The following is a 27,124-nucleotide window of genomic DNA, read 5'->3' on the forward strand; positions in this document are numbered from 1 at the left end:
GTGTGAAAAGTGAGAAGGCTACACAATGTGTTTCTCAGTTTATCGCTTTTAAAATGATATGACAGGAACATGGTGGCAAGGTGAAAAGTGAAGGATCCTGTCTCTATTCACTTGGGTTTTATTGTTCCTAAAAAAAAAAGCTCATCGTCATCTCATAAATTCAGATGAATGAAATTGTGATAATTATAGGGATTATAGTAAATATCGGACAAAAATATTGCGTTTCACATATTTAATTAATATCGAGAAATGTTGTGGTAAAAAAGTTTGTTTTAATGTTGTTTATGCTTATGTGGTGTTTTTAATATACTTTAAGACAAACCATGTGGAAATGCATCAGTCAGCGCTCAGCACCATTGCTGACTATTTTCTCCTTAAAAACTGCAGTAAACCAAAATCGCCCATTTTATACTGTCACAAACAAGTAACCAATACCGCCAACGTGCCGGGCGGGATTTTCTTATCAATCATGTCATGCTCTGTCGGCATTTTAATGGAGTGAGTGGAAAAATCATCAATTACTGTTATGTGTTGTAGACTTGTATCAACTTGTAGATGATCCTGTATGAATCCTGAATCTGTTTCTGGTTCAAACATGTATTACTTCTGCGACTACACACGAAAAAACCAAGGACTAATCAGATATAATGCAATAAATGCGATTAACGTGCTTGTAATGAATACAGAATTGTCTTTTTTATGTCTACACGCTCTCTCTTTCTATTTCTTTGAAAATGGGGACAAAAGAAAGAATGGTTGGATTCATGTAGATTTCATTAGATACTAATAATAACTCGGGCAGATTTTTCATCTTCGCTTAATGTGACGTCTGATTTAGGTCAGTCATTAGTCTTCAGATGGCTCATTAATTCCTCTTTTTGTCTTCTTGCATGTTTAAAATGACCTTCATATGTTATTTTGATCTTTTAGGTATAGGACGAACATCATTAGGATGAAAAGTTATTTTTATACCGACTGCAGCAGATAAGATTCGTGTCACCTGACTGCTCTATTTCTGGACCTGATGAGTTCTCTGCTTCTTGTAGGTACATGATGAACGTGACCTGGGATGGCAGAGATTTGTCCTTTACCGAAGACGGTTACCAGGTGTATCCCAAACTGGTGGTGATCGTGTTGAACAAAGACAGAGAGTGGGAAAAGGTAAGGCTGCTGAAAACAACTGACCTTCTTAACTGCGTCATTATAATTTCATTATAACTCCTCCAAGCAAAGCGTCATTAACAACTGTTCACACAATATTAGTACCCATGAATTCGCCATCTTAATTACACCCTGGAACGATGTAAAAGTGTGTCAGTGCGGTAATTACCTCAGACACACACTGCCAGAGTCTGCAAATTCCGAGGTGTAATTAGGGCCGTTTTTTTTTTTTTTTCTTTTAGACCGTAATCCAATCCAAGACCAAACATGTATGGAAACACACACATTTGCATTAGTGCTGGTATCTTGGATGAGCATTTTCCCTCTTTTGTCTGTTCTTGGAGAGAATGTGGTTCAATGAAACCAGTGCGGGAGGAATAATTGGAAAAGCAAAACAACAGGAGAAATTGATTTGTCGAGTTCGCTCTGCAAATCAATCAATGGGAGTCTAATTGACAGAATAAGGCTCGCACTGAGAGACAGACTTGGGCACATTTGCTCTGATTAGGCCTCTTGATCTTTTGTTGGAAGAGCATGAAGATCATCACTGATATAAAAACATCCCAAAGAAATTGCGTTATTTTGAGGGCAAGCCGCATACTGGTGGTCTGTCCTAATATTACATGCTATTGCTCATTAAATGGCAGTTGTTTTGCAGAAAAGATATTGGGTTTGTATTACAGTAGGATACAATACATTAAATTAGCTCCCATGGGTGGTTAGAGCCTTATTATACATCTGATTAGTAAGGCATTCTTGTTGGCTCCGTCACAGTGGCTCGGTATTTTTTTTTCTTGCTGTTTTGACTGTCAATTGAGCTTTTGGAGTTCCATAAATCTGTAATAAAATGCATCCCATGTCTGTCAGCTCATTGGGACTATACTGTAGTATTATTAGTGTTTAAAGCTGCAGTCCGTAGCTTTTCCTCTCTGTTCGAAATCTGCAATTGGAGTTATTCGCGGAATTTTCATTTTTATGTGGTTGTAAATTGGCATGAAACAGCGCGGAAGAACACAGTGTTTTGAGGCGAGTGCTGCTGTCAATCACCACACTGTGTGGATACTGTCATACACAATCACAGATTTACTTTTTGAAAGTTTGAACATCATAAGAAGATTCACCGGAAAATGTCTTCTGAACAAGTAAGTAACATCCACTTTTGTTCTGATCAACTAAGGGGGAAAAGCATTCGACATGATAAGCGTCGTTAGATTTAATCAACGCGATTTACAGCAACTGTGCAAATTATAGCCTACTTTGTTCTCAAATTGTTCATGTTAAATTTAATGTGTTTAATGGTTACCTGTGTAGTTCACAATTCATATTCTCCATAATAGCAAAACGAGAAAGGCAAAACAAAGGAAACTCCATAACTGTGTGAATTAAGAAAACGTAATGTTACACGATTGAATTATTGAAATGTCTTACTTGTTCAGCAGAAAAAAAGCTGTCTCTTCTTCCGTTTTGAACCCCTTCAAAACTCAGAGTTAACGCACTTTTCAAAAGCCCTGCCGATGTTTAAATCCTTGTGTTCGCATGAGACGGTTTCTTTCTCTTTCTCTAGACACCTTAAATCTGAAGTACGAAGTCTTTTGGGTTTTATAACTACTGAATCTCCAGTTGACACTGATGATTGTTGTTTGGATCTTTCTGGATGCCATAAGTTTAATTATGTGAAGTGCTGCGAGCCTGTGAGAAAAGCTTATACATCTTTACATCTCCTCACGCGCAGTATAGCCGGCTAGCCGAAACTCCTTCTTTGTGTTTTGACGTATTGACGCAAAGACATGCTCGAATTTCCCGCGAAAACCCACCAGTACCACTGGAATTAAAATCATTATTTCAAGCTAACTGTTTTTAATCTAGCTTTGGAAAGCAGATAGTTTTGACCACTGGCATAATATGAATATGTTTTTTTTTTTTTTTTAAATAATTATGGATTATTTTTAACTTAAAAAAGTTACGGACAGCAGCTTTAAAGCAGAATACATCTATCAGAACACATCTACCATCTGTCAACAGATCAAATTCTGTTGTGCCTTCAAAAAAAATGTACACCCACAATATATATTATCATTTTAATAGGATTAAATTAGTCCTCGATACATTTTTGTAATTGTAACTCACAGCACTTTAAACTTGTGGAGAACAATTTGTAGAAAATATCTGCTGAACTCGTATGATTCATATCAATTTCTACAATTCAGATCATGAAGTAAATCGTCCAAATAAGCGTAAACTCTGAAACCAACGATTCTCAGCGTGGTCAAAGCTGATTCAGTGAGATGCAGCACTGGCCAAAAGTGAAATAAACTGCACAAGAGAGACTGAAACTGATACCGCAGATTAACTCTCTCTCTCTCCCCCACACGTTCAGTCTTTCTCTCACTTGCAGATTCTCGATCCAATTATGATATTTTGATGTATCTCAATGAATCGTGACATCTGTTGCAATCATAGACTGTAAAAAATATGGACAAAACGTCTGTGACGTCACCCATAGACTTTCTGAAGAACAGTTTTGAGGCTGTTTATTGGGGGTATGGGCGACACCATATTGAAAAATCTTGACAAATACAAAATACAAATGTTCAGAAAGGATACAGAGGTGGTACGATGTGTTGTGTCAGATCATGGCCGAGACGTCAAATTCCACTCGGCGTAGCCCGTTATCAGCTGTCAATCAAAGTTAACCTCCCTTATTTGTCATACATTTTATATCTAAATACGATCTAAACTAACGAGTTAGAAAAAAATTCACCCCCTTCACAGTTGTCAGGGACTCGGAACCTATCGAAAAATACAATAAAAGTCCATGGGACCATGGGATATTTGCTCCCTTTTGGGACCTCCCTCTAGCGGATTTTAGATGTACTGTATTGCAGTTTTTCACACTTCCGGATAGGCTTCATTTTTCAGATTAGAATTTTGCCGCTTGGTTGCAATGCATATTGTACCGTGAGGTGGTTGTCAGAAATTCCATGGTACTTTGGTATGATACTATTATGTAAGGATGTGTAAAAATGATCAAAAGTGACAGTACAGAAGTTTCAAATAAATGCTGTTCTATTGAACTTTTTTTTCATCAAATAATTCAGAAAAAAAATATTGATATTTACACATTTTAAGCAGCACAAGCATTTTCAACATTGACAAAAATCTTTAGCGATAGCTTATGAATGTTTCTTTACCAGAAAATCCGCCAATCAAAATGATGTCTGAAGGATCTTCTGACACTGAAGCCTGGAGTAATGATGCTGAAAATTCAGATTTGTCATCATATGAATAAACTACATCTTAAAATTTGTTTAAATTCTTAAGCTTTAAAAAAAGCTTTAGTCCGTAGCTTTATTTGGGTTAAAAATGATCCAAAATACGTATTTGAGAAAATTCAAAACGGTAAGCTTGTAATAATGTTTTTGATTTCTAGTGGTACTGGTGGATTTCCGCAGGTAATTCGAGCATGTCTTTGCGTCATTACGTCACATCTGTACACATAAAGTCTCGGCTAGTTGTAAAATGTGGCTACAGAAAAAAAGAGACTGCAACCAGACTATGCGAAATCAAGGATGCATATTACATGTTGGAAGGACATTACATGTTGTCAGTGTAATGACTACAACGCTTGCTTACATTGTAAACATTAACAATTTGATAACAAAGTATCATTTGCACGGTTTTTCGTGATATGATAACTTATAAGCAATTGTTAGATTTAATCAGCGCGATTTGCTGCAATGTCAGAACCAGAACAAAAGTGGATGTTTCTTACTAGTTCAGACGACATTTTCCAGTGAAAATTCTTATGTTGGTCATACTTCCGAAAAGAATAATCTGTGATTCTGAATGACAGTATCCACACCGGCGCGGTGACTGACAGCCTTACATTCTCCTCAAACGTTGTGTTCATCCACACTGTGCTGTGTCGAAGTACAACTCAACTTAATGCAAAGTTAATATTTCTGCGAATGATTGCAATTGCAAATTTTGAACAGAGATGGCAACAAAGAGGAAAAACTGCGAACTGAAACTGCCAACATTTCACAATATTACTGTTGTTACTCTATTGTTATAAATAAATGCAGCCTTGTTGAGACTTCTTTCAAAAGCATTTAAAATAAAATCTTACTGACCCGAATCTTTTGATCGGTAGTGTATCATGGTATTTACATTTTTACATGGGGAAAAAATAAATAATTAAATATTAACAATATCAATAAATCCCCTCCTGATTTCTACATGGGATCTGACTCTTTTGCGATGTCAGACAGCCCAGTTGTTGGGCCTCAGTCACTCTAAAAATAGCCTTTGACTCTTTGCACTCTGCGCTCGCCTGTGGCCATGTACAAACGTAACGCTCTCCTCCCTGCTTTTATCAGGGAGTTGACAGCTCCAAAGATCAAGCTGCTATGGTACAAAATTAAATCCACATGAAAGTAATTATATTAATTAATTCCATGTCAAGTTGCCTCTTGTTGATGTTGATTAAAACGGATAAAATGTTGAACTGGTTTTCACTCTAGCTGTGTGCTGTCACATATTATTTTTCACCTTTGGACAGAGTTTGAAACAGATGACAGAAAACATTGGACTACAAGAATTACTATAGTTGGAAATATCCACACAAATGTGGCGACCTGACGGCAGACTGACTCATCAGTGAACCTTCTCAATTGGGTTTCATCTCAATGGATTGAAAATATACAGCTCACAATGCTGCACTATAGCTTCATGGTGGAAGAAAAGAATCATAAAGGTGAATAGCTTGAAGACATGACCCTGATACCACAGGTCTGTCTGTGTACAAGACTGAGGGGAACTCTTAAAATCCTTTAGGAGAACACGCAGAGTTTACATGTCAAACGTGTAGCTCTGAGGCACATAACCGTAGAGTAATGCAGTTTGACACCACACTATGTTGATAATAATCTGACAAAGCCTATTCATCAGTGTGAAGTGCTGGCAGAGCAAAGACAAAAGCATGGGACAGATTTACAGCCCTGTTGAACCAAAGCAACATCTCACACCTTGCCCTGACGACACGTGGCCATTAGTGTGCAACATGTCATAAAGCATATTGCACAATGGCTGCACCAATGGCTGTAACTGAGCACAAAAGCTATACTGAATGACATTGATCTTGCATCGAAAATGCATAGTTCTGTAAATGCCTTAAACTATGTTCCTTTATCGGGACATGAACGATTCATGCAAAATCGTTTTTATATTTTGCTCAACACGTGAAACATGTTGGTGTGCATGTTCATTTAAGTTTTGGTGTCAAGACAGAAAATTGAAAAAATTTCAGGTAAACACATTTTGTCTAGTTTTTTATAATAAGCTGATTTTTGATAGTTATTACTGTTTTGTTATAAACATTGTTTTGTTTATGGGAGAAAATATAACCGATTCACCAGAGTTGTTCAAAATTCAGACAGATTAATTTTAACCCTTTGAAGTCCGCACCAAGAAAAAAGTGATGGGAATTTTTTTGTTTGTATTTCTTATCTCCTTGTTTCGCTAGTAACCACACTCAATGTTTATTTATTTATTTATTTATTTTTTCAACACATTCCATAATTTTTAAATATCGACCTCTACCAAATAGTTGAGATGTCACTTAATGGTAAAAATGGTACAGGAATTTACATACTACAGTTACTACAGAACTACAGTTAGATATAAACGATTTAATACAGTGTTAGGTTTTGGCTGTAAAAATCAGTGTCTGTGTAAAACAATGTTTATTAATGATATCACAACCTTGCAGGCTGCCATGAAAGAAGTATAAAACACAATTTTTATAGTCATTTTCATTCACAAAATATATGTGATTGTGATTAGTCTGCAAGTTCAGCTTTGGCAAACACAAGCGTTATTTCGGCTGATCTTGAATGTCTGTCACCTCTGAGCTTCTTATTTCTCAAGCTTTTTTGTTTGTGCATTCATTAAAAAAATCCCAAAATGGATGCATTAACGAAGAGTATGCAAAGTCTTGATGAAATGCTTCAAGTGTGACTGACATTTCAGAGTAGATAATCAAAAAACAATCAAAAAAAGCTTTATTGTCTATCCCCAAAGGGGTAGAAATTTGTAGACAAGGGCTCAACAAATAATACAAGAGACAACCACACAACAGAAATTTAAGATAAAATCAATAAATACCCCAACCATTTCCCCCCACTTATTTCCTATTTAAAATATCAATGGGAGTTGGAATAAAAGTCTTCTTATACTTGGCCTTTTTAACCAAAGGTACTTTATATTGTCTACCAAACCAACCCGGTCTCATCCCAAGACGTCATATAACTGACGTTTTGGGACGTCTTTTGACCATACGTCAATATTCGCCTTTTTAGGGCCCCCTTAAACGTCGGTAGATGAGGTTATGGGATCCTAACTCTACCCCAGACCTAAACTTAACCCTAAACCTAACCCGTCACCTAACTGACGTTAAAGGTAAAGCGTCAGTTGTATGACGGCCCGGGATCGCCATCTACCGACGTTTAAGGGGGCCCTAAAAAGGCGGATATTGACGTATGGTCAAAAAACGTCCCAAGACGTCAGTTATATGACTTTTTGGGATGAGACTGTGTTAACCAAACGGAAGTATGTGAAATTATCTATATAGGGGATGGGAAAAATCTGTCACAATTACTCCCACAGTGTAAAGATCGGACAGAGTTACACTCTATTTTTGCATTTAGAAAGAGAGTTGTACCAGGATACAATGTTGAAAGTGATTTAGATTCAATGAGTGATTTATACACAACTATCAGAATGTCCTTCCCACTATAAAAAGTCGAGATTTTGATAAGCCTTTTTAAAAACACTTTCCGAATGCTTAATGCTTAGTCCATAAATAATCTAAAACTGGGTGTCAGTCTTTGTTCAAGACTGCTCAAAGATTCAACCTGCTCAACTTCCTCTCCATTAAGTAACAAAGGTGTAACGCTAGTTCATGCTTACAGCTGTTACAGTAGCTATTAAGGACTGTGCAAAACGTTAGTTGTTCGAGGTCAAAACACCGTGGTGTAGACAGTTTGATGTCGGGTTATTCACCAGAGCCTTTAAACTAAAGCCAACCAACCCCGTGATGTCACAGGTTAGAATACTGCACAATGGTGATGCCCTGGTGGCGAAAGATATAATGTTTTTTTTCTTTTGTTTTAATATGTTTACATTTGTCATGTTTTTTATATAATTGTTGATTATAGTCATGAATGCTTCATTTCCCCTTTAAAAAGTGTGCGTGCATTATTAGCCCCACAACACATTTCTTTGGTTTTGTTAATATTAAGGTGCTAAGAACTCTCCTCAATCCAGACTGTGAGAGAATTAACAAAATTAAAATAAATGTCCAGTGATTGGGTATCCTTCACACATCCCTATGACATATTTTCATGTCATCAAGCATCAAATTGTCAATATTACAGGTTATCTCATTTGTATAAATAGATAAAACACATCCCCACATTCTTAAAACCACATTCTCTGACTTTTTGCCATTTACCAGCTGGTTGTGGGTGGTGCTGTAAAAAACTATTAATCCATAAAATCAAGGTTGTATACACCTGTAGCTCCTCCAGACGCCTCAGAAGTGTGTTTATATTCACAGTATTAAAGGGAGAAGAAAAGTCCATAAATAAAATCCTAACACATGAATTTGCCAAGTCCAAATGCTTTACAACCCGGTCCAGCTGAGTGAGGGTGGCATCTTGCAGCTCCGCGACCAGTTCTATAAGCAAATTGCAAAGGGTCAAGTTTACCAGTCATTGCCTGGGGGAGTTGCTGACAAACCACTTCTCCATGCACTTGCAGAGCACAGATGTTAAAGCTACTGGTCTATAGTCCTCAAGCACCTTAGCATGAGCCTTTTTTTGGTAATGGGATGATGGTACTTTCCTGTGGTACAACATTAAAGTCAAGAGACAGCTGAAAAAGATGCGTCAACACACCCTTCAGATGAGATGCACATTCCCTCAGTACCTTGCCCAGATACAGGAGCAATATAACCATCACACGTAAATATCACCAGTGCTCTGCTCATATCAAACTATTGTTTAGTTTTCTTTTGATGTGTTCAGTGACTATTCTCAGCATGATAGTCCTAAGACGGAAATGTCTAAAATGTACCCCAGTAATAAAAAAAAAAAAAAAAAAAAAAAATGGAAATATATATATATATATATATATATATATATATATATATATATATATATATATATATATATATATATATATATAAGCTGCATTTGATGTAAATGTTGTGGTCTACTTAGGGCAGTGTAACATGGAATGGACAAAACAAAAAGTCTCGGCCTCACGAAACCATCAATCGATCTGCATTCAAGCCAAACAGGCAGTGCTGGCAAGACACTGCTCCAGCTGCTGTGTTTAGGGCTGGTCTGAATGCCTATTAGAGATGAAGGAGGGATGAAGAAGGCTCCAGAACCCGAGGCTTGATGAGGCCAGCATGGGGGGGAGGTGGTGGTTGAGCTACTACACTGTGTTTCTGTTTTGACGCCAAGTGGGAGAGAAGTGCTCTAATGGAGAGCCAGGAGGAGAACATGATTGTCTAATTAAAACAGATGAAAACTGAGCATCTTGGCTGCTGATGGGCCTCTTCAATGCCTGGAAGTGACTGGTACAGTCAGGGGCCACATGGCCACTCGCTCCGGTCTTACAAGGGCAGCAGTGTGTTGTGCGCGTGTTTGTGTGGCACATACGCCCAACATAACAGTGCAAGTCTCAGTATGAATCATGAAACACACAGTCTGTGATGTGCAAAGTGCTGCTGAATCATACATAGGTCAATCATACAAGTCAGTAAATAATTGACATTATAATCTTGGCTTTGTTTCATGAATCTAACACGACTAGTGCTCCATGCTCACTTTGTTCACCTCGTTTCGACCATCTAATATCTAGTTGTTTGCTTTATTTGCCGTGTCCACTTGAAAAGTGTTTGTTACAACACCTGAAGCAAACAAAGCTTATCCCAGTGGCTCAAAGCGCAGATATTACTGCAGCCAATGAACTTGGAAATCATCTGAACCTCGAGTTAATCAAAATCTGATCCCCGAGATGTGCTGGACTGTGGCTCGCTGCAGTTTGCCCTCAGAATTTCATTTATTGACAGAGCTGCCGAGCTCTGTCAACTGGCGCTGAACCTGTGGGGACCTTAGCCGAGAAAGATATTTATCTGAGTGATCTCTCCATGACAGAGGATTGACCGCTAGATGGAGGAAAGATTTGGGACTCTGAGGGGCATAATTGCTTCAAGTAATAGTCAACAGAATTTCTTACTGTCTGTCTTTTTCTGTCACATACATACACACACACACATGTAACAATAAAAAGGAGAGTTCATTGCTCACTAAGTTAGAGGTGGTGGTGGGATGCCCTCAGGATATTCTTGCAACTGAATCTGTGGAAGGCAGTTGTAAACTATGTCAGTGTGAAATGGATCTCACTACCATGTTTTCAACACCTTCTCACAGTGGAAAATGACTGTACCACCTGGGCAATAGCTGGGGTCTGACCTTCCAACAGCTCTCTCATAAAAAGAAAGGAAAAGAAGGAAGACATATATAGTCTTTCTTTACTTAATCTCTTTTTGCAACTCATTAATGCAACTGCATTACAAATTGCTACATTTGTTCATTATTCGTTTCTTATTTTTGCTTTGCACTGTTATATTACTTTATCTTATTTAATTTCATATTTTTCTATTTTATTTTGTTAATGATAGTTATTTTTTGCTCTATTGTGGTTTGACTTTATTTTGCTTATTGTACACTGATTCGACGAAACAAATGTGCAGAAAGAAAGAAAGAAAGAAAGAGAAGCAAACAGATAAATACAAAGACAGACAAGGCTGGGAGCTTTAGCAGGGCTTCTGCTGCCTACACTGGCTTTGACTCATCCAGCAGAGATAAGGTGTAATTCTCTTTAGTAAGCCTGGTGTGCTTCTCTTCACCTCCGCTGTCCGTCATACTTACAGCTGTGCCCCTCTCCATCTCCACCCCTCACTACACTGACAATCACAGCTCTGCCCTTCATAGCCACTGCGTTCTGCTGTGGAGATACACTTGATGATGTGCTCGTCTGCTGCCTAATTTTACGCACTATCAAATCAACAAAGTTTGACTGATGGGACGGTCAAGTCTCACTGCATGTTGTCATGGTCAACAGTGAGGTGCTGTGCTCGGCCTGATAGCAGAAATTCTCATTCTCAGTCTGGACACAGGAAAACAAACAAACAAACAAACAAACAAAAAAAGATCCTGGGACTGGCATTTTGAACATTTCACTGAAGATTGTATCCTTTCAATGACAGTCGCCCTAGAGTGAACTGGGGTTAAGTGTTGGCCTGTTCGCCCCATGAGAGCCCTATGGCCCTCCTTACATTATAAAGCTGGGCCTGGTACAGTGGTAATTGTCCTTTCGTCTGTACATCTTTGACTACTACTCCAGATTTAAAAAAAAAAATATAGAATATATATTTTTGGGGGGTAATTTAGCATTCACTTCACTCCTTTCTTTAAATGTATACCATCGGTTCTCCATAAGCTACGTGTGTGTGTGTGTGTGTGTGTGTGTGTGTGTGTATATATATATATAAATATATACATATATATATATATATATATATATATATATATATTTGTTACAGTTTGTTATATTATGTTGTTATTTTATACCATGTCATTTTACAGTATGTTATGTCATAATATGTTAATATGTTATGATACAGTATGTTGTTACAGTTATTTTACAGCATTTTATGTTCTCTTACATTTACACTTTACAGCGACTTACAAATGAGGAACATCACAAGCAACATTGCAAGTATACAGTATATGTTATTTTAATATTGTATTGTATAATTCTAAAATTAATAGTTCCTTGAATAATTGCTGTGAGAAACATTAACTACATTTTTATTTAGGCACCTTTTCTCTATGAATAATAAAAACATCTTTTAACATCTAAATTAGCCCAACTTCCACTCAACCATAGTTGCTCAGAATAGAATGGGTCAGGTATGACATCACTTGTAGATCAAAACGTGGAAGTGAGTTAGCATTTTAGCATCATCCTGAAGTCAATGCTGTTGTTGTTTTTTTTAATGTTTTTTTTTTTTAGTTTTTTTTTAGTTAAAAGGCTGAATTAATATCTGTGGTGAGCACAAGCTCAAGATACTTTCACATTTTATGCTATGACATAAAACACAATTTAACCACACTCGTGATTTTTCTAAGCTGTTATGTATCTAGAAAAAGGCGGATGCTAACAAGTAGCTAAATGGGACTAAAGAGGGTGTGGAGGAGATTCCAAACCTCAATCCGCTGTCACAGCCTCATTATGCTTGTAATTGTGCTCTTAAAAACTATTCCTACTCAAATGTTCTGGGAAAATGTTTTTAGATAAAAACTGAAATTGAAAGATTGAATTTGGGATCGGTGCAGTTTGTTTATGGCCTACTTTTAGCTTTTTAATTCTGGAGACTGCATTTAGGCTTCAAAATTCATAAAAGTTGTGATCATCTGTGATCATTTTCTTGATGGACAAAACGTGCAAGAATCATAAACTTTTGTTGATCACAGAGCTTGTTTGTTAGCGATAATCCAAAAGCCAATGGGAAAATCCTATTGGGTTTTTTTCAAGGGAACCAGTGTGATACTAACTGCTGGTTGGCTTACAAAGTGACTTCACCTGCACCACTCTATACTTGATCCACTCGCTCAGCTGTTGTAAACGCTGCACAATGGCAAGTGGAAAAACGGCCGTTAGATACACGCCATTGTGTATACAAATCTCTGACCCATCGTCTTCTTCCTCGTCTAATTTCTGGCACATTTGATAGACATTCTTAGCACCCAATAAACAGCTCTGGGCACTCGTAAACCATGCCTCATATACGAGAAAATAAAAATGTGGTTCCCAGACTGAGACTTGAGTCTGATGTTAGCCAGGCTAGATTTTTCATTAAACTCTCCCACATTCAAGTGTTGGGAAAAAACAACAACAAAAAAACATGAAGCTAATCACTGGAAAATGTTAATGTGTAGAAAGTTTAAACAACAGCACTACTTTGAAATGGAATGAATTTGTAATGAATGGTTTTATTATCCCCTTTGATCAATTTAATGTGACCTTAATTAATAAAACCATTGTTTTTTTTTCATTAAAATAAACTTGCTGACACAAAAACATTGATGGAATATCTTGATCTTCATGGTCAAAACATCTCTTTGTTCTTTTTTTTTTCTTTCTTTTTTTTCCCCCTATTCCTTACGGTCTAGACAACGACTGACCAGAACAGGCTGAACAGAAGCAAACTAAATACAAGCATGAATCAAACATAACAAGGTGAAGACAGGTGACACAGATGATGAAAACGATGAACAGGTGGATGATTGAGGGAGTGAGTTCAGGTGTGGAGACAAGAGGATGCTGGGAAGTGTAGTGAAGATGACGAAGACAGAATGGTGCAGACGATGACTGTGACATACATATCTCGATATGTTTGCATTTGCTTTTAAATAATAATAAAAAACAAACATGATTTTCTTTTGCCCCTATTAAAAAAACCCAACAAAAAACAATTTAGAGCTATTGTTACCAAGGAAATACAAAATGTTTAATGCAAATTTAAGCAGTTAAAAAAAATCTAGACCAAGTGATCACTTATTGCTCTTTATTAAATGAATACATGTAGGCCTAAATGTAACTGAAGTAGTGCAAAACAAGTACAGAGCTCGCATTCTGTGATGATCTCCCGGTGTCTTAATTTGGAAAGTAACTAGACAAGCGGATTTCAGCTCCCATGCTGATCACGTGAGCACTTTTCTTTAAATCACCCAGCACAAACAGAATAACTATTCTTAAAGTCTTGTGCTTTTTTATAATGGCACAAAGCCACATCATGGATTCGATTTCAGTTCATTGGCAAAATATAATGCTAGAGACCTTTATGTTAGGTTATACATTTTACATCTCATATGTTCAGCAGAAGGCGGATTTGAACTCGGGTCCGAGCGCATCAAAAGCTCTTTCACGCACTTCACACTCTATGACCTACGCCACTGTAGCTGTTCTGTGACGCGCATTTTTGCTTAGAATACAGGCATTTAGTGCAAATATATGCTCCGTTTTATCAGACCGGCCCTCGCGGCCTTGAAACACTACCGGCCCACCGGGGAAACTCCCGACTCCTGACTGCCACGCCGCCCCTGGTTCCCAGGGTCCCTTAGATGTCGTGGGCCCCTTGGAAGTGCCCAGTTGTCCTAAAGGTTATTCCGGCCCTGCATTTGGCACACCGCAAGAAAATGAATCGACCACCTTTATTTGTTTAGGGACTACATGGCCTACCAGATTTTTCATCAGATGAAGAGGCCGAGGCTAGTGATGATGGCTAGCGGAGTTTCATGCATTGCTCATTCTGCTTGAGGTTATGAATAGGGATGTAACGATTCACTCAACTCACGATGCGATTCACGATATCAGTTTCACGATACGATTTTCTCACGATTTTTTTAACAAATGAGATTTAAGACAAATTATAAATGAAAAAGTGTCTCCTTTATTATTTCTCAGACAAAATGCTGCACATTTCTTTTTCATTTTGAAATATATTTGTCAAATAACAAAACTACATTGAAAAAAAAAATCCCTTCAAGGTTGTTTTTAACTCAGTGTTTCTGTCTGTCTGGTTGAGGCTGGACACTGGTACCTGTAAAATTATTACCACATTGACATGCGTTTTACATTGTAATAAAGGAAAGATTTTAATTTTGTCATAATTTGTAGGCCATCATTAAACTAGGAAAGAGTTAAAAACACATTTAAAAACACACAGAACATATTTAGCAAATATGCTATAACCATCAACCAATTATTAAAAAAATAAATAAATTCATGTGCACAACATTTAGAGAAAGAGATCCTTGTGATCACCTTGTGATCTCCGTAGATCTCACACTTGTTGTATTAATGACTTTTACGTGAAAACGGAGGTGATGTGCTTCTCACGGTGGTGATTATTATTAGTTTACGAAGAGTCAAAATGCCGTCACAGCTCCGATTTGAATGAGTCAACATCTACGCTTGCCATCGCCATGTGTTTGACAGCGCGTGCACACAGTCTATGGCACACACTGGCACGGCACGAGCGGAGCAAACCAAGCGTTTTCAGTTCATTACTGAGTGCTCACACAAGCTCAAGTTCCTTAGGAATGAAGTGAAAACATTCGCTAGGTTCACGCCTATTGTTGTTTGCTGCTATTGTGACTGTAAAGCGAGGTTCACAACTTTGTTCACAGGAAACAAGCATTCAGGAAACGCTCCTGCTGTTTAAAACGTGTTTCGCGATTTCTTTATCATTTAACCCGACTTGAATCGTCACATATTTTTATCGATTTTCAACCGGTTGCGAGTGAATCGTTACATCCCTAGTTATGAATGAGATCAGTGAAGATTTTCTTCTTCCACACCCTTGCAAATGATGTCTCTTCCTGTGTCTCTTTCCACACCCTTGTTGTTTGTCTCCTCCATTTTGCTAATGTGTAAAAAAAACAAAAAAAAAACGACGTCACCTCACCCCCAACTCACGTCTCCTCCACGTAAATACGTGACAAGACGAAAAGGGAACGTAATAATGGACTTTCGGTGTCTTTTTTGAGAAAGTATGCTTGAATTTCAAATATTCGATATTCACGATATTTACAAATTTTACATCGTCGTCGAAATATTGATATTACCGCTTTTATCGATATATCGCCCAGCCCTATCCCATAGGGAGATGAAATGTGATCCTATTGTTTGCTTTTCCAAACCTTGTAATTATTGGTGTCACAGTGAGCTATCTGTCTCAGCAAACAAGACGAGAAGAATGAGCACAAACATTTAGGTGGCGTTATGCAGGTGTGACCGGCGGTTTCACCACACAGCTGTCGGCCTGTCTGTATGGGTAGAAGCAGTGTTCAAAATAAAGACATCAGAATTCACCACATGCGTGAGTCCCCTAAGAAGAGATTTCGTTCAGCTTTCTTCTCGTGAATAATTGTTTGCACAAATGGCTTTTATTTTGGAGTGGAGGCATTGAATGTTTTAAGAATGGTGCAGGGCATTAGGGAAGGGTAACAGAGGTGTTTTTGACTACTGATGAGCTGAAATGGTGCACAAGTGCCCTCCAACTCCTTGAAAATTATGCAGAAAGCCTTTCCATTCTGTCTTTGTCTGTCACTTTCGTTCTCCCCCTCGCTCCCTTCGCTCCCGGCCTCGTCGGCCGTGTGGCAAATTGCTTGTGTTGTGTAATTTACTTGGGGGCCGAAGCTTCCCGTCAGGAATCCTTTCTGGGGGGTCAACTCTATCCTACTCATCTCTGCTCAGGGGCGGCCTCTTGATATTGCCCATAAATCTGTGTATCGTTGATTATTTTGATACTATTGTCCGACAGAGTAATGGAATGTCGGCCCTCTTAAAGTAATCCTCCTATCTGCGTGACCTACCCGAGACCTGCGGTGAATTGGCCTGGCCGCTAAGCCGTGGACTATGGTCGCAAGAAATAAGCTGCTGTCCTGCTTCTATTCTTCTTCTACTTCTTTTTCACCTAGAGAGAGTGGGTGAATACAAGTTCTGTAGCATTCAACCTGTACTGCTGTATATATATATATATATATATATAAATTGTGCCCACAATTCAATACACTCAAGGCCCAATGTTGTTAATATGAAGAATTTTTTTCATATTGATTTTTCACAGGTGGTTTACCTGTATTTTGAATCATGGATTGTTGTGTTTTAGGCTGTTTTTCGCCAGCTGTAAAGACTAGGCGGTAGGCACCCTGCTGAAAACACCTGGCTGTGGGATCTTGAGAGTGATTTGGCACTGCAGCGTTTTTTTTTTTTTTTCAGTTTAGACACTTTACTATGATACTGCATGTCCCGGAAGTGTTACTTGTATGTAATTTCACACATACAGTGTTTTTAAGCATTTTCTTTTTGTGTGTGTGTCTGTGTGGACTAATAATTTAAAGGAACACTCCGACTTTTTGGGACTTTAGCCTATTCACCGTATCCCCCAGAGTTAGATAAGTCCATACATACCTTTTTCATCTCCGTGCGTGCTATAAGTCTGTTTGACGCACCCACCGCTAGCCTAGCTTAGCACAAAGACTGGATGTGAATGGTTGCAGCTTTCATATCCAAATTAGTGACAAAATAACGCAAACGTATTTACATGTTGTGGTTTGTATAGTCACAGACTGTACAAATATCAAGGCCATATGAGACACAGACATCTTTTAACCGTATAAATAATTCTGAAGGCGAAGCACTGCTACTTGGGCAGAGTGATAACCATCACCTGAGACGCACCGTGACGAGGAGCAGAGAGTTCGCTCAGTGTTTGAATAAAGAGTCAGCAATTACTAACGTTAGAAAAGCATAGTTTATCATGGGTGTTTGCTTTATTGTATGAGCTGTGACAATAAACAGGGGAGACCAGGTACCATGTTTCATTGAATTCCAACCAAAAACGCATCCAGATTTATAAATATCACAGAACATGAATAAACAATTATTATTACAGGAATCAATATATTTTAAATGTAATTTATTAGCTGAACCAAATGTATTCAACAGCATATAATATACAGTATAATTGCATTACTATAGGATAGAATAAGGGGAAAGTAATAGCACAAATTGTTTTTGCACAATGAACTCACAGCCTATCGTACCCTTTTGCACGCTCAAGTTTGTTATTTCCATGGTTATTTCAAATTTAGGTTACTAGGCGCGCCGCGCGCAGGGTGCAAGTTCAATGCGCTCGTTTTTTTCCAAGCGCGTCCGCGCCGCATCAAGATAAAAACATATTCATACCCTAATCATATAATAGTGTCACTAACGTTACATTAGATCTGGCTAATGGCACTGTTACAGTAGGTCATCTAAAAACATAACACTTACCTCAGACGCAGGTGATCCACTTGTCCTGTCTGTGCTATAGATGGGATGGCCGTATCCTTCAGCACATTATGGTCCATGTGGCAAATTCCATTTTTTTCAAAATAATCGTCCTCATTGAAATGTACCGAGCAAACATAATGTCCCTTGATAATCTATTTAGGTGTGTTTGGATAAATATCCAGAGTAAGTTAGCCATTTCTTCATCCAGTCAGCGTTTTTAGTTGGAATTCTGTGAAACATGTTACCTCCCCTGTTTACTGTCGCAGCTATTTACAATAGAGCGAAAACCCATGACTGTAAACTACGCTTTTACTATTTATAAATTGCTGACTCTGTTACCCAAACACTGAGCGAACTCTCCGCTCCTCACCACGGCGTGTCTCAGGTGATGCGGTTATTACTCCGTCAAAGTAGCAGTGCTTCGCCTTTAGAGAATAGTTCCCAGGTTTTATACGGTTAAAAGATGTCTGTGTCTCATATGGCCTTGATATTTGCACACTCTGTGACTATACAAATAACAAAATGTAAATAGGAAAACAATTGAGTTATTTTGTCACTCATTTGGATCAGTATGAAAGTGCAACCATTCACATCCAGTCTTTGTGCTAAGCTAGGCTAGCGGTGGGTGCGTCAAACAGACTTATAGCACGCACGGAGATGAAAAAGGTATGTATGGACTTATCTAACTCTGGGGGATATGGTGAATAGGCTAAAGTCCCAAAAAGTCGGAGTGTTCCTTTAAGCACTATTTTGGATGTGGTTGCGCGAGAAAGACACAAATGTATTCGATCTGTGGGGAGTTAAAATCACAAAGTACATCTTTCAAACACAAATTTGTCTAAAATTCTTAACGAAAACTAGTCCTGTCTGAATAGGCTTTAGCTGGCTGGTGTGAAGCATAACCCGAATGTGTTGGCCAGGCTCAAGTGTCAGTAAATAGACTCAAATGACGTCTAAACTGAGCAGGTCATTGTGCAGGCAGTATGGGTGATGCTGTGGCAAAAATGTGGCCGAGAGGCAGTTCATCAGACGGTGTCGCTGCTTTTAATCAAAGAGTGGGTCACTGGAAATTGTGACCAGAGGCTGTGATGAAAACGACTGCGCAGCAACCTCATGACGCACATTAGAGCCTGGTTGTCTTTTATTCCTCTGTTTATCTTGTGCTAATTTCTCTCTCTTTCCCATCTTTATGTCTCAGTTAGGCAGAAATCCCATGCTACTCAGTCCAGCTCTCCTCCACCATCATTGAACTATAAATAATCAACGCCTCACACTTAAAGCAGATCCATCCTCCTCAGATGTTACGGAGGAGTTTGGTTTTCTGGAGCTAATTACAGTTTCATCCTTCGTGATTAAACTCTGCCCCAACTTTGATTGGCAGCCAGAGAATCTGTTGTCGCTGTCTCATGTTGGCTGAATGCTGAATCATGGATCCACATGGGACTTCAACAAAAGAACAACTGCTGCTCACTCAGAAAACCCAGACTTGACTTGACTGATGGATTCCACAGATTCTCTTTTTCCACAAACAAAAGAGAATATAATTGCTCTCTTAATGGGCTGAACAGTATGCACCACATAAACATATGAGCGTTTCTAGGCTGTCAATCTTCCTCTATAATACTATGCGAAATCCATTCCTGGTTTTATTTAATTTTGGAATAATATTTGAATATTAAATGTTCAAATTCATTATATTATTAATATTTACAACATTACATACAGTAGGTTTATGGATCACCAATGCCACTATAGCCTGTGGTTGTTGTTTCACATTCTTTCCACTAGAGGGACATAAAACAGTTCAATAAACATTTAGAAACAGGTAAACACTTTCTTATTAACAATAAAACAGCGGAACAAAATGGATGACATAAATTTGTCAACTTTAATGAACATTTTATATATATATATATATATATATATATATAAAACCAAAACAATGGGTGCCGAGACTGGATCAATAACTGCACAGCAAATCTTTAAATCCAGACCCCTGCTTGATGTTGATCGGTCTCATATCTTTACAGATAAACCGTGTCAGTTTGTTTGTTATCGCCTTTTGGCGGACAGCTGGTAAGCCCGTGATGAGGAGAGAGGCAGAAAATAAGTAATTCGTGACTGTTTTAGCGGTGGTTCCTCGGTGGATCGCCATAGCGTGCAGGGTGTAACATAGTGATATTTCATTAGGATTTAGCATATTGCCACGCTTTGAAATCCACACATCGCTTCTCAAATTGTCAGGAGTGGTGATTTCCGTTTCCGTGGAGACATTGCTCTCCGCTATTTTTGACAGTATTATGATGATACAGCATGGATAACGTGCACAATTGACCATTCGCAAAGACCCGCCCCCTTTAGTTACTTTTGCTATGTCCGACAAGTGACGCCGCTCTCACTCCATGTTCTCATGCAGTGAAAAATACATCGCAGAGCAGAGAGGAGACTGAAAACGCACAGGACAGGAAACAGACAGGACAAATCAGGTTACTTTTGATATGAAACAAAGTCTCAACTTTCAAATGAGGTCATTTTTTAAAGACAAATAACAATAAATACCGTTTTTTGGCTCCTTAATGTGTCTGACAGATCTCTGTAGAGCCTCAGTTAAAGCTGCTCGTGAAACGATCATCTCTTCCATCTAGTTAATTTATGGCATTAAACATGAATGAACATAATGAAGGAAAGTTGTTTTAACCGCAGAAAGACAACAGTACACTTCGTTTGTCGGACAAAATGGCGGATTACGATTGGTAAGATCGCCTGTCAATCAAACTCACTGGGAAGGGTCTATTGTTTTATGATTCAAAAGCTTTATTGTTCATCAGACGAAACAAAAAGCACTTTTTTTACATGCTTGTAAGCCAAGGTGGTGGGAAAGGCAAGTTATATTAAAAAAATAAAAAATATAGGATCTCAGGATTTCATCATGGTATCTCTGTGCATTCAAAATGCCATTAATAAAATGCACGTGTGTTCGTTGTCCATAACATATGCCTGCCCATAGCATAACCAACGCATTCTCATCCTTTAACGTCATATAGAACGCTATATGACAAAACGGCGCTATACTATGCACATGGCACCCGTTATCGTTAATATAACACGTGCTGTGAGGGCTAAGTTTAGGTGTGGGGTAGGGTGTGCGTGTCATATTCACGCTAAAGGATTTATAACGTCTTGGGTTTGCGTGTTATATTAACGATGACGGGTGCCATGTGCGTAGTATAGTGCCGTTTTGTCATATAGCGTTCTATATGACGTTAAAGGATGAGAACGGGCTGGCATAACCCCACCACCACCATGGGCAACTCGATCCACAACGTTCACATCAGCAAACCCCTCACCCACACAACGCCATACATGCTGTTTGCCCTGTACAGTGAACACTGGGATTCATCCATGAAGAGAAAACCTCTCCAAAGTGCCAGACGCCATCGAATGTGAGCATTTTCCCACTCAAGTTGGTTACGATGACGAACTAAAGTCAGATTGAGACCCCGATGAGGATGACAAGCATGCAGATGAGCTTCCCTGTGACGGTTTCTGACAGTTTGTGCAGAAACTCTTTGGTGATAGAAACCGAATTTTGCAGCACCTGTCCGGGTGGCTGGTCTCAAACAATCTTGGAGGTGAAGATGCTGGATGTGGAGGTCCTGGGCTGGTGTGGTTTCACATGGTCTGCGTTTGTGAGGCCGGTTGGATGTACTGCCAAATTATCTGAAAATCCTTTGGAGACTGCTTATGGTAAAAAAATGAACATTCAATTCACGGGCAACAGCTCTGGTGGACATTCCTGCAGTCAGCATGTCAATTGCACACTCCCTCAAAACTTGCGTCATCTGTGGCATTGTGCTGTGTGATAAAACTGCACATTTTAGATTGCCCTTTTACTATGGACAGCCTAAGGCACACCTGTGCAATAATCATGCAGTCTAATCAGCATCTTGATGTACCACACCTGTGACGTGGATGGATTATCTCAGCAAAGGAGAAGTGCTCACTAACACAGATTTGTGAACAATATTTGAGAGAAATAGGCCTTTTGTGTACATGAGTTCAGCTAATGAAAAACGAGGGCAAAAACAAAAGTGTTGCGTTTATAATTATGTTCAATGTCCAATCCCCTCACAAAGTACATATTTAGATTAAAATAAACAAAAATAGCAAAAGTGTATACATATATTTGGTCTATTTCTCACTCAAAACTATATTATGGTTTCAGAAGACTTAGGCTCAATCCCAATTCACCCCTTGGCCCTACCCCTTGTTTTCGAGTGTACCCCTTGGCCCTTAAAACGGAGTTATAAGGGCCAAGGGGTTGAAATATTCCCCTAAGAAATGGAACAACCCTCCATGAACCCGATACGTCATCAGTCGTCGGCGATGGCTCTGCCGTTACAGAGTTTTTACAGGATTTCTCCATGACAACGACTGACAATCAGCACAGCTGCTCTTAACTTTGAATAAACATGATGATTATAACATCCCTTCTTTGAAATGTATGTCTTTTCTGATCGGAAAGGTAATTTATTATACCATTTCTTAATTTAAACAACTATAGTGTTATAATAAGAGTAAATACAGTGCATGGTGGAATCATCTGGTGTTAAATTTAAATGTTTAACCATTTGCGGTCCATCTCGCCGGTGATTTGCAATGCATCTGTGAACTTTCTCTTAGCCCTCCGTTGGGAGTGTGCCTCTGAAAAATCTCCGTTTCGGGGGCTATGTAGCCCTACCCCTCGATCTCAACAAGAATCGGGACACCCTACCCCTAGACGTAAACGCGCAAAACGGAGGGGTAGGGCCAAGGGGTAGGAGCAAGGGGTGAATTGGGATTGAGCCTTAGAATATTTTTTGACAAGAATGACCTGCGTATTTTTAAAAATTTATTTTGTACTCTGGTAAAATAGGAAAATCTTGAAATGTCATGAGATTGAATTTGCATTTTTAGGTATACTGCTCCTTTAAGAAAGTTGGAGAATATTTGCATAGTCTCGTGAGCATCTGTGTCCATCACTCTATCACAAGAGCATGTCAGTTAACAGAATTAAATTTTTGTCAAATACTCCAATGTTTTGCATCACTGATATGAACAATTAATCAACCCTCAGGGTATGACTCCCACATCAGCACTCAGTACCCACATCGTAATTCATTTATCCATCTTTTGGCTGTGGTAATAAATGATGCTTGTTGAAATATATAGAGTGAAGTATCCAAGGTCAATATTCTGCAGCAAGCTGCAGCTCTACCAGTGTGGAATTTTGAGTGGGCAGCGGCAGACGCGTTGCTGAGTGTCAGCCGCTTTCAAGCTAGCTATTTGGTTAGCGCTTATATGCACACAGCCCCTCCCCTCTGCACAGGAGTCATTAATTATACTTCCTCAACCGAATTAGACATGGAGCATTTTATCTTAATAGCTCTCTGCAAGCAAGCCTCCAGGGGCCCATTTCAGAAAGGAGGTTAAGTGAAAACTCTGAGTATGTTAACCCTGAAATGAGGGAAACTCTGGGTTTTCCGTTTCAGAAAGGGGGGTATATCAAACCCGAGAAAGCAGAGTAAGTCAAGCCCATTTCTGAAAGAGAGGTAAATTATACTCAGAGTCAGTTACCATGGTAACTTACTCTGTGAACCTAACCTGGTCAGGAGCAGGTTTTCTTCAGTAAACTCAGAGTTTCTTGCGGTCTCCTCCCCTTTTTTAAAGAGGAAGTGCTGTTTAAACACCAACAATAAAATGTATTTACACATTCTTTAAGGAATATATATTGTTTGTCCATGTTTTAATTGACTAAATCTGTTTTGCAGCACTTTGCCAAAAAGTAAAAGGATTAAAACGTTTGCTAAACTTTTATTTGATTACCACCATTTTTTATAATATATTTCTATTAAATCATTAAAAAAATTGGAATAAAACATATTTAATAGAACTCAATTGTTTTTCAAACATAATTTAATAAGTTATTAATGATAAAAATAAGACGTTAATCTTATTCATAATCAATTATTGAAGTTAGTTGATTACATATGTTTTATTGAACAAATGTTTAATTTATTTAACTCATTTTCATTTTAACTGATGATAATAATAATAACCGTAATTTAATAATGCAGTTTATATATTTAATAATTGTTTAATACCATAAACCGTGATATTTTCTGAGACGGTTCTTATACTGTGAAACTCTCATACCCCACATGGGGGAGTCCCGCACCCCACCCCCACTGTTAAACAAGTTACTCAGCAACTTTTACTGTTTTAAATTAACTACTTTTTACTTTTTAGATTTTTAGAATGGTATTTTTACTTAAGTAAACATGTATCAAAGTAATAGTAGCCTACTTTAGGTTGAATAACATTCTTCCAGTTTCACCTCTGATATTATAACAGTAAGTTACTGTAAAATAGTTATGAATTATTAACTACAAATGACATCTTAAACGGTGTAGTTAGATTAATGTAATACTTACTATCTCTAGAAAGTATTGGTCTACATATTACAGCCCATTCTCACTCCCAAGGCGTCACCTAACTGACGCCTTGGGAAGCATTTGGACATGCTTCAATATCTGACGCTTTAGGCGCCCTTTAGCGTCAGTTAGATGACGCCCTAGGATCGCGTGTACCCTACCCCCACCCCACACCTAAACCTAACCGCGTCCTCAAACTGACGCTTTCCTTTAGCGTCAGTTAGATGACGCCGTAGGATCGCGTCATGTAAGTGACGCTAAAGGGCGCCTAAAACGTCAAATATTGAAGCATGGTCAAAGGTGACGCCTTGGGGTGAGAATGCGTTGCATATTACTAAATCCTATCAACCTCAACTACTTGATTAACACAAAGAGAAGAGACAAGAAACAGCACTTTTAATTCTTTCAAATTAACAATATACAATTGCATGAATTATTCTTGAATTGATCAAAGTGTGTAGAGGGAGAAGGTTATATAAAACATATAACTTTTAAAAATGTATGTTAAATGCACTATTGTTTTATACTGAATTGTTCTATAGTTTATGCAGTAGCTTTTTTAATGTAATTGCATCATATTTTATTTTAAATTACAGAAGAATTAAGAGTAACCCCCTTAATTAAATTACAATATTTAGATCACTTGTTAATTAATTACACCTAACACCTCTTTTTGTCTGGCGCTGTTGCCATGGTGACTCATAATATCTGCGCTCCATTGATAATGGCTTTTTATAGTTGTAGTGCACGAGCTTAACTCAGAGTCAGTCAACTCAGAGTTGATTGAACTAACTCATTTCAGCTGTTCTGAAACGGAAAACTCAGAGTTTCCCATCTCAGGGTAAGTCAACTCAGAGTTCAAGCTTTAACTCAGAGTTGGTTGAACCTCCTTATTGAAACGGGCCCCAGGATGTGCATTATACTGTTTTTATCTGGCGAAGGCGTTCTCATTCAATTCAATTCCTCTGTCGCTTTTGAGGGCAGAGCATCTATGAAGGCTTGTCACAAGCCTTCCTCATCCTCATGGTGCCTGAAGGTGAAGCCAGAGCCCTCTGTTTTTGTGTGACACTCATGTAATCACTCCTGAAGGTGGGAGAAGTTGATTGGAATAGAAGCAGGTTGAGATCTACAAGCACAAAATCTATTTGCACCGTGACCATGGAAATGCAAACAATTAAAATGCTAATTTCCCATCCCTGTGGTAAAGTGCTAATGACTTTTCCAGTCATCCAATATCTAATAAATAGTTCCCAGTGAAGGTTATAGCATGCAGCAAACCAGTTGAGGACATGCATGCAGTGGTGCAGATCGATACATAAACTGTTAAAGGGATACTCTACCGTTTATTTCTTGTTAAACTATGTTATTCCGTTAACTAAGACGAGTTGATGCATACCTCTCTCGTCTCAGTGTATGCACTCAATCGCTCTGGCGCGCGAGACACTTTGTTAGAGCTTAGCTTAGCCCAGTTCATTCATTAGGATCCAAGCAGAGAAGCGACCAAACACATCCACGTTTTCCATATTTAAATACAGTTACACGAATAGTGTAACTCGGCCAAGAATGGTGACACAAAAGAAAACGTTGTGCTTTTCAAAGCATTTAAAGTGGATAACTATAACGTGTGGCGGAATACCATTTTTTCAGTAGTTCTCTGGGAAGTATTAAAAAAATAGTAGTTATTGATTACTTAATAGTGAACTACCACTTTCGTCTGTGCGCTATTACTTACTAGTTCGTTAATCAGAGTTTCTTGTTAGTTAACATTAGTTACTAGATTGTTAATATTGTGTTACTCATTACTTCTTGTGTAGTTATTCATTAACGAAGGAACCGTATTCTAAAGTGTTACCCTATAATGTATGGTAGAATTCCACAGCAAGTGCTTGGGAGTACTTCAACTCAGTGCAGTAATATCATCACTCGTGAAAAATCCTCTCCCCCTTCTCCCTCTGCAGAGTGATGATATTACTGCGCCGAGTCCAGTCGAGTCGAATTGATCCCAAGCAGCACTTGCTATGGGCTATGTGCACAACCGTAGTTTCGAACTTCCGCTTTTGTCAGAAGTCGGCGTATCAGTTTCCGGTCTACGACTGGTCATCCGCATCCACTAATAAACAAAGAAGATGAGTGCTGCTGTTGTACGAAAAAAAGAGTTCTTAAACACATCTAAGTTTCTCAGAACTGTAGTGGATCTAACGTCCGTTTCACACCCGTTTGCAGTGTGTGTTGCGGTGCCCCAGATAGCAAACTGACATTGAATCAACGTGGAAATATGACATCGAAACAACGTTGATCTGACATTGTTTTGCTCATCGAATTAACGTTGAACCAACGTCAGATGCGTCATTTTTTCAAAACTAACGGAAAATCAACTTGAAATCAACGCGTTGTTTCAACGTTATGAAAGCAAACCAATTTTCGATTTCATTTAGCTTTGAAGAATGCCGCGTCTGACGTTGGTTCAACGTTAATTCGATGAGCAAATCAACGTTGTTTCAATGTCATGA

General features: G+C 38.5%; 1 protein-coding gene across 2 annotated transcripts in view; it reads left to right on the plus strand.

Moving 5' to 3' along the window:
• Positions 1-27,124, plus strand: part of grin2aa (glutamate receptor, ionotropic, N-methyl D-aspartate 2A, a) — a 145,422-nt gene that overhangs the window by 84,157 nt on the left and 34,141 nt on the right. For both annotated transcript variants that reach the window (XM_039686761.2, XM_089128480.1), the window contains one exon: positions 1,047-1,161. In XM_039686761.2, the coding sequence (XP_039542695.2) occupies positions 1,047-1,161 (115 nt within the window). The remainder of the gene's footprint in view (positions 1-1,046; positions 1,162-27,124) is intronic.

Source organism: Pimephales promelas, chromosome 3, assembly GCF_988280905.1.
Source record: "Pimephales promelas chromosome 3, fPimPro1.hap1.1, whole genome shotgun sequence".
Lineage (NCBI taxonomy): Eukaryota > Metazoa > Chordata > Actinopteri > Cypriniformes > Leuciscidae > Pimephales > Pimephales promelas.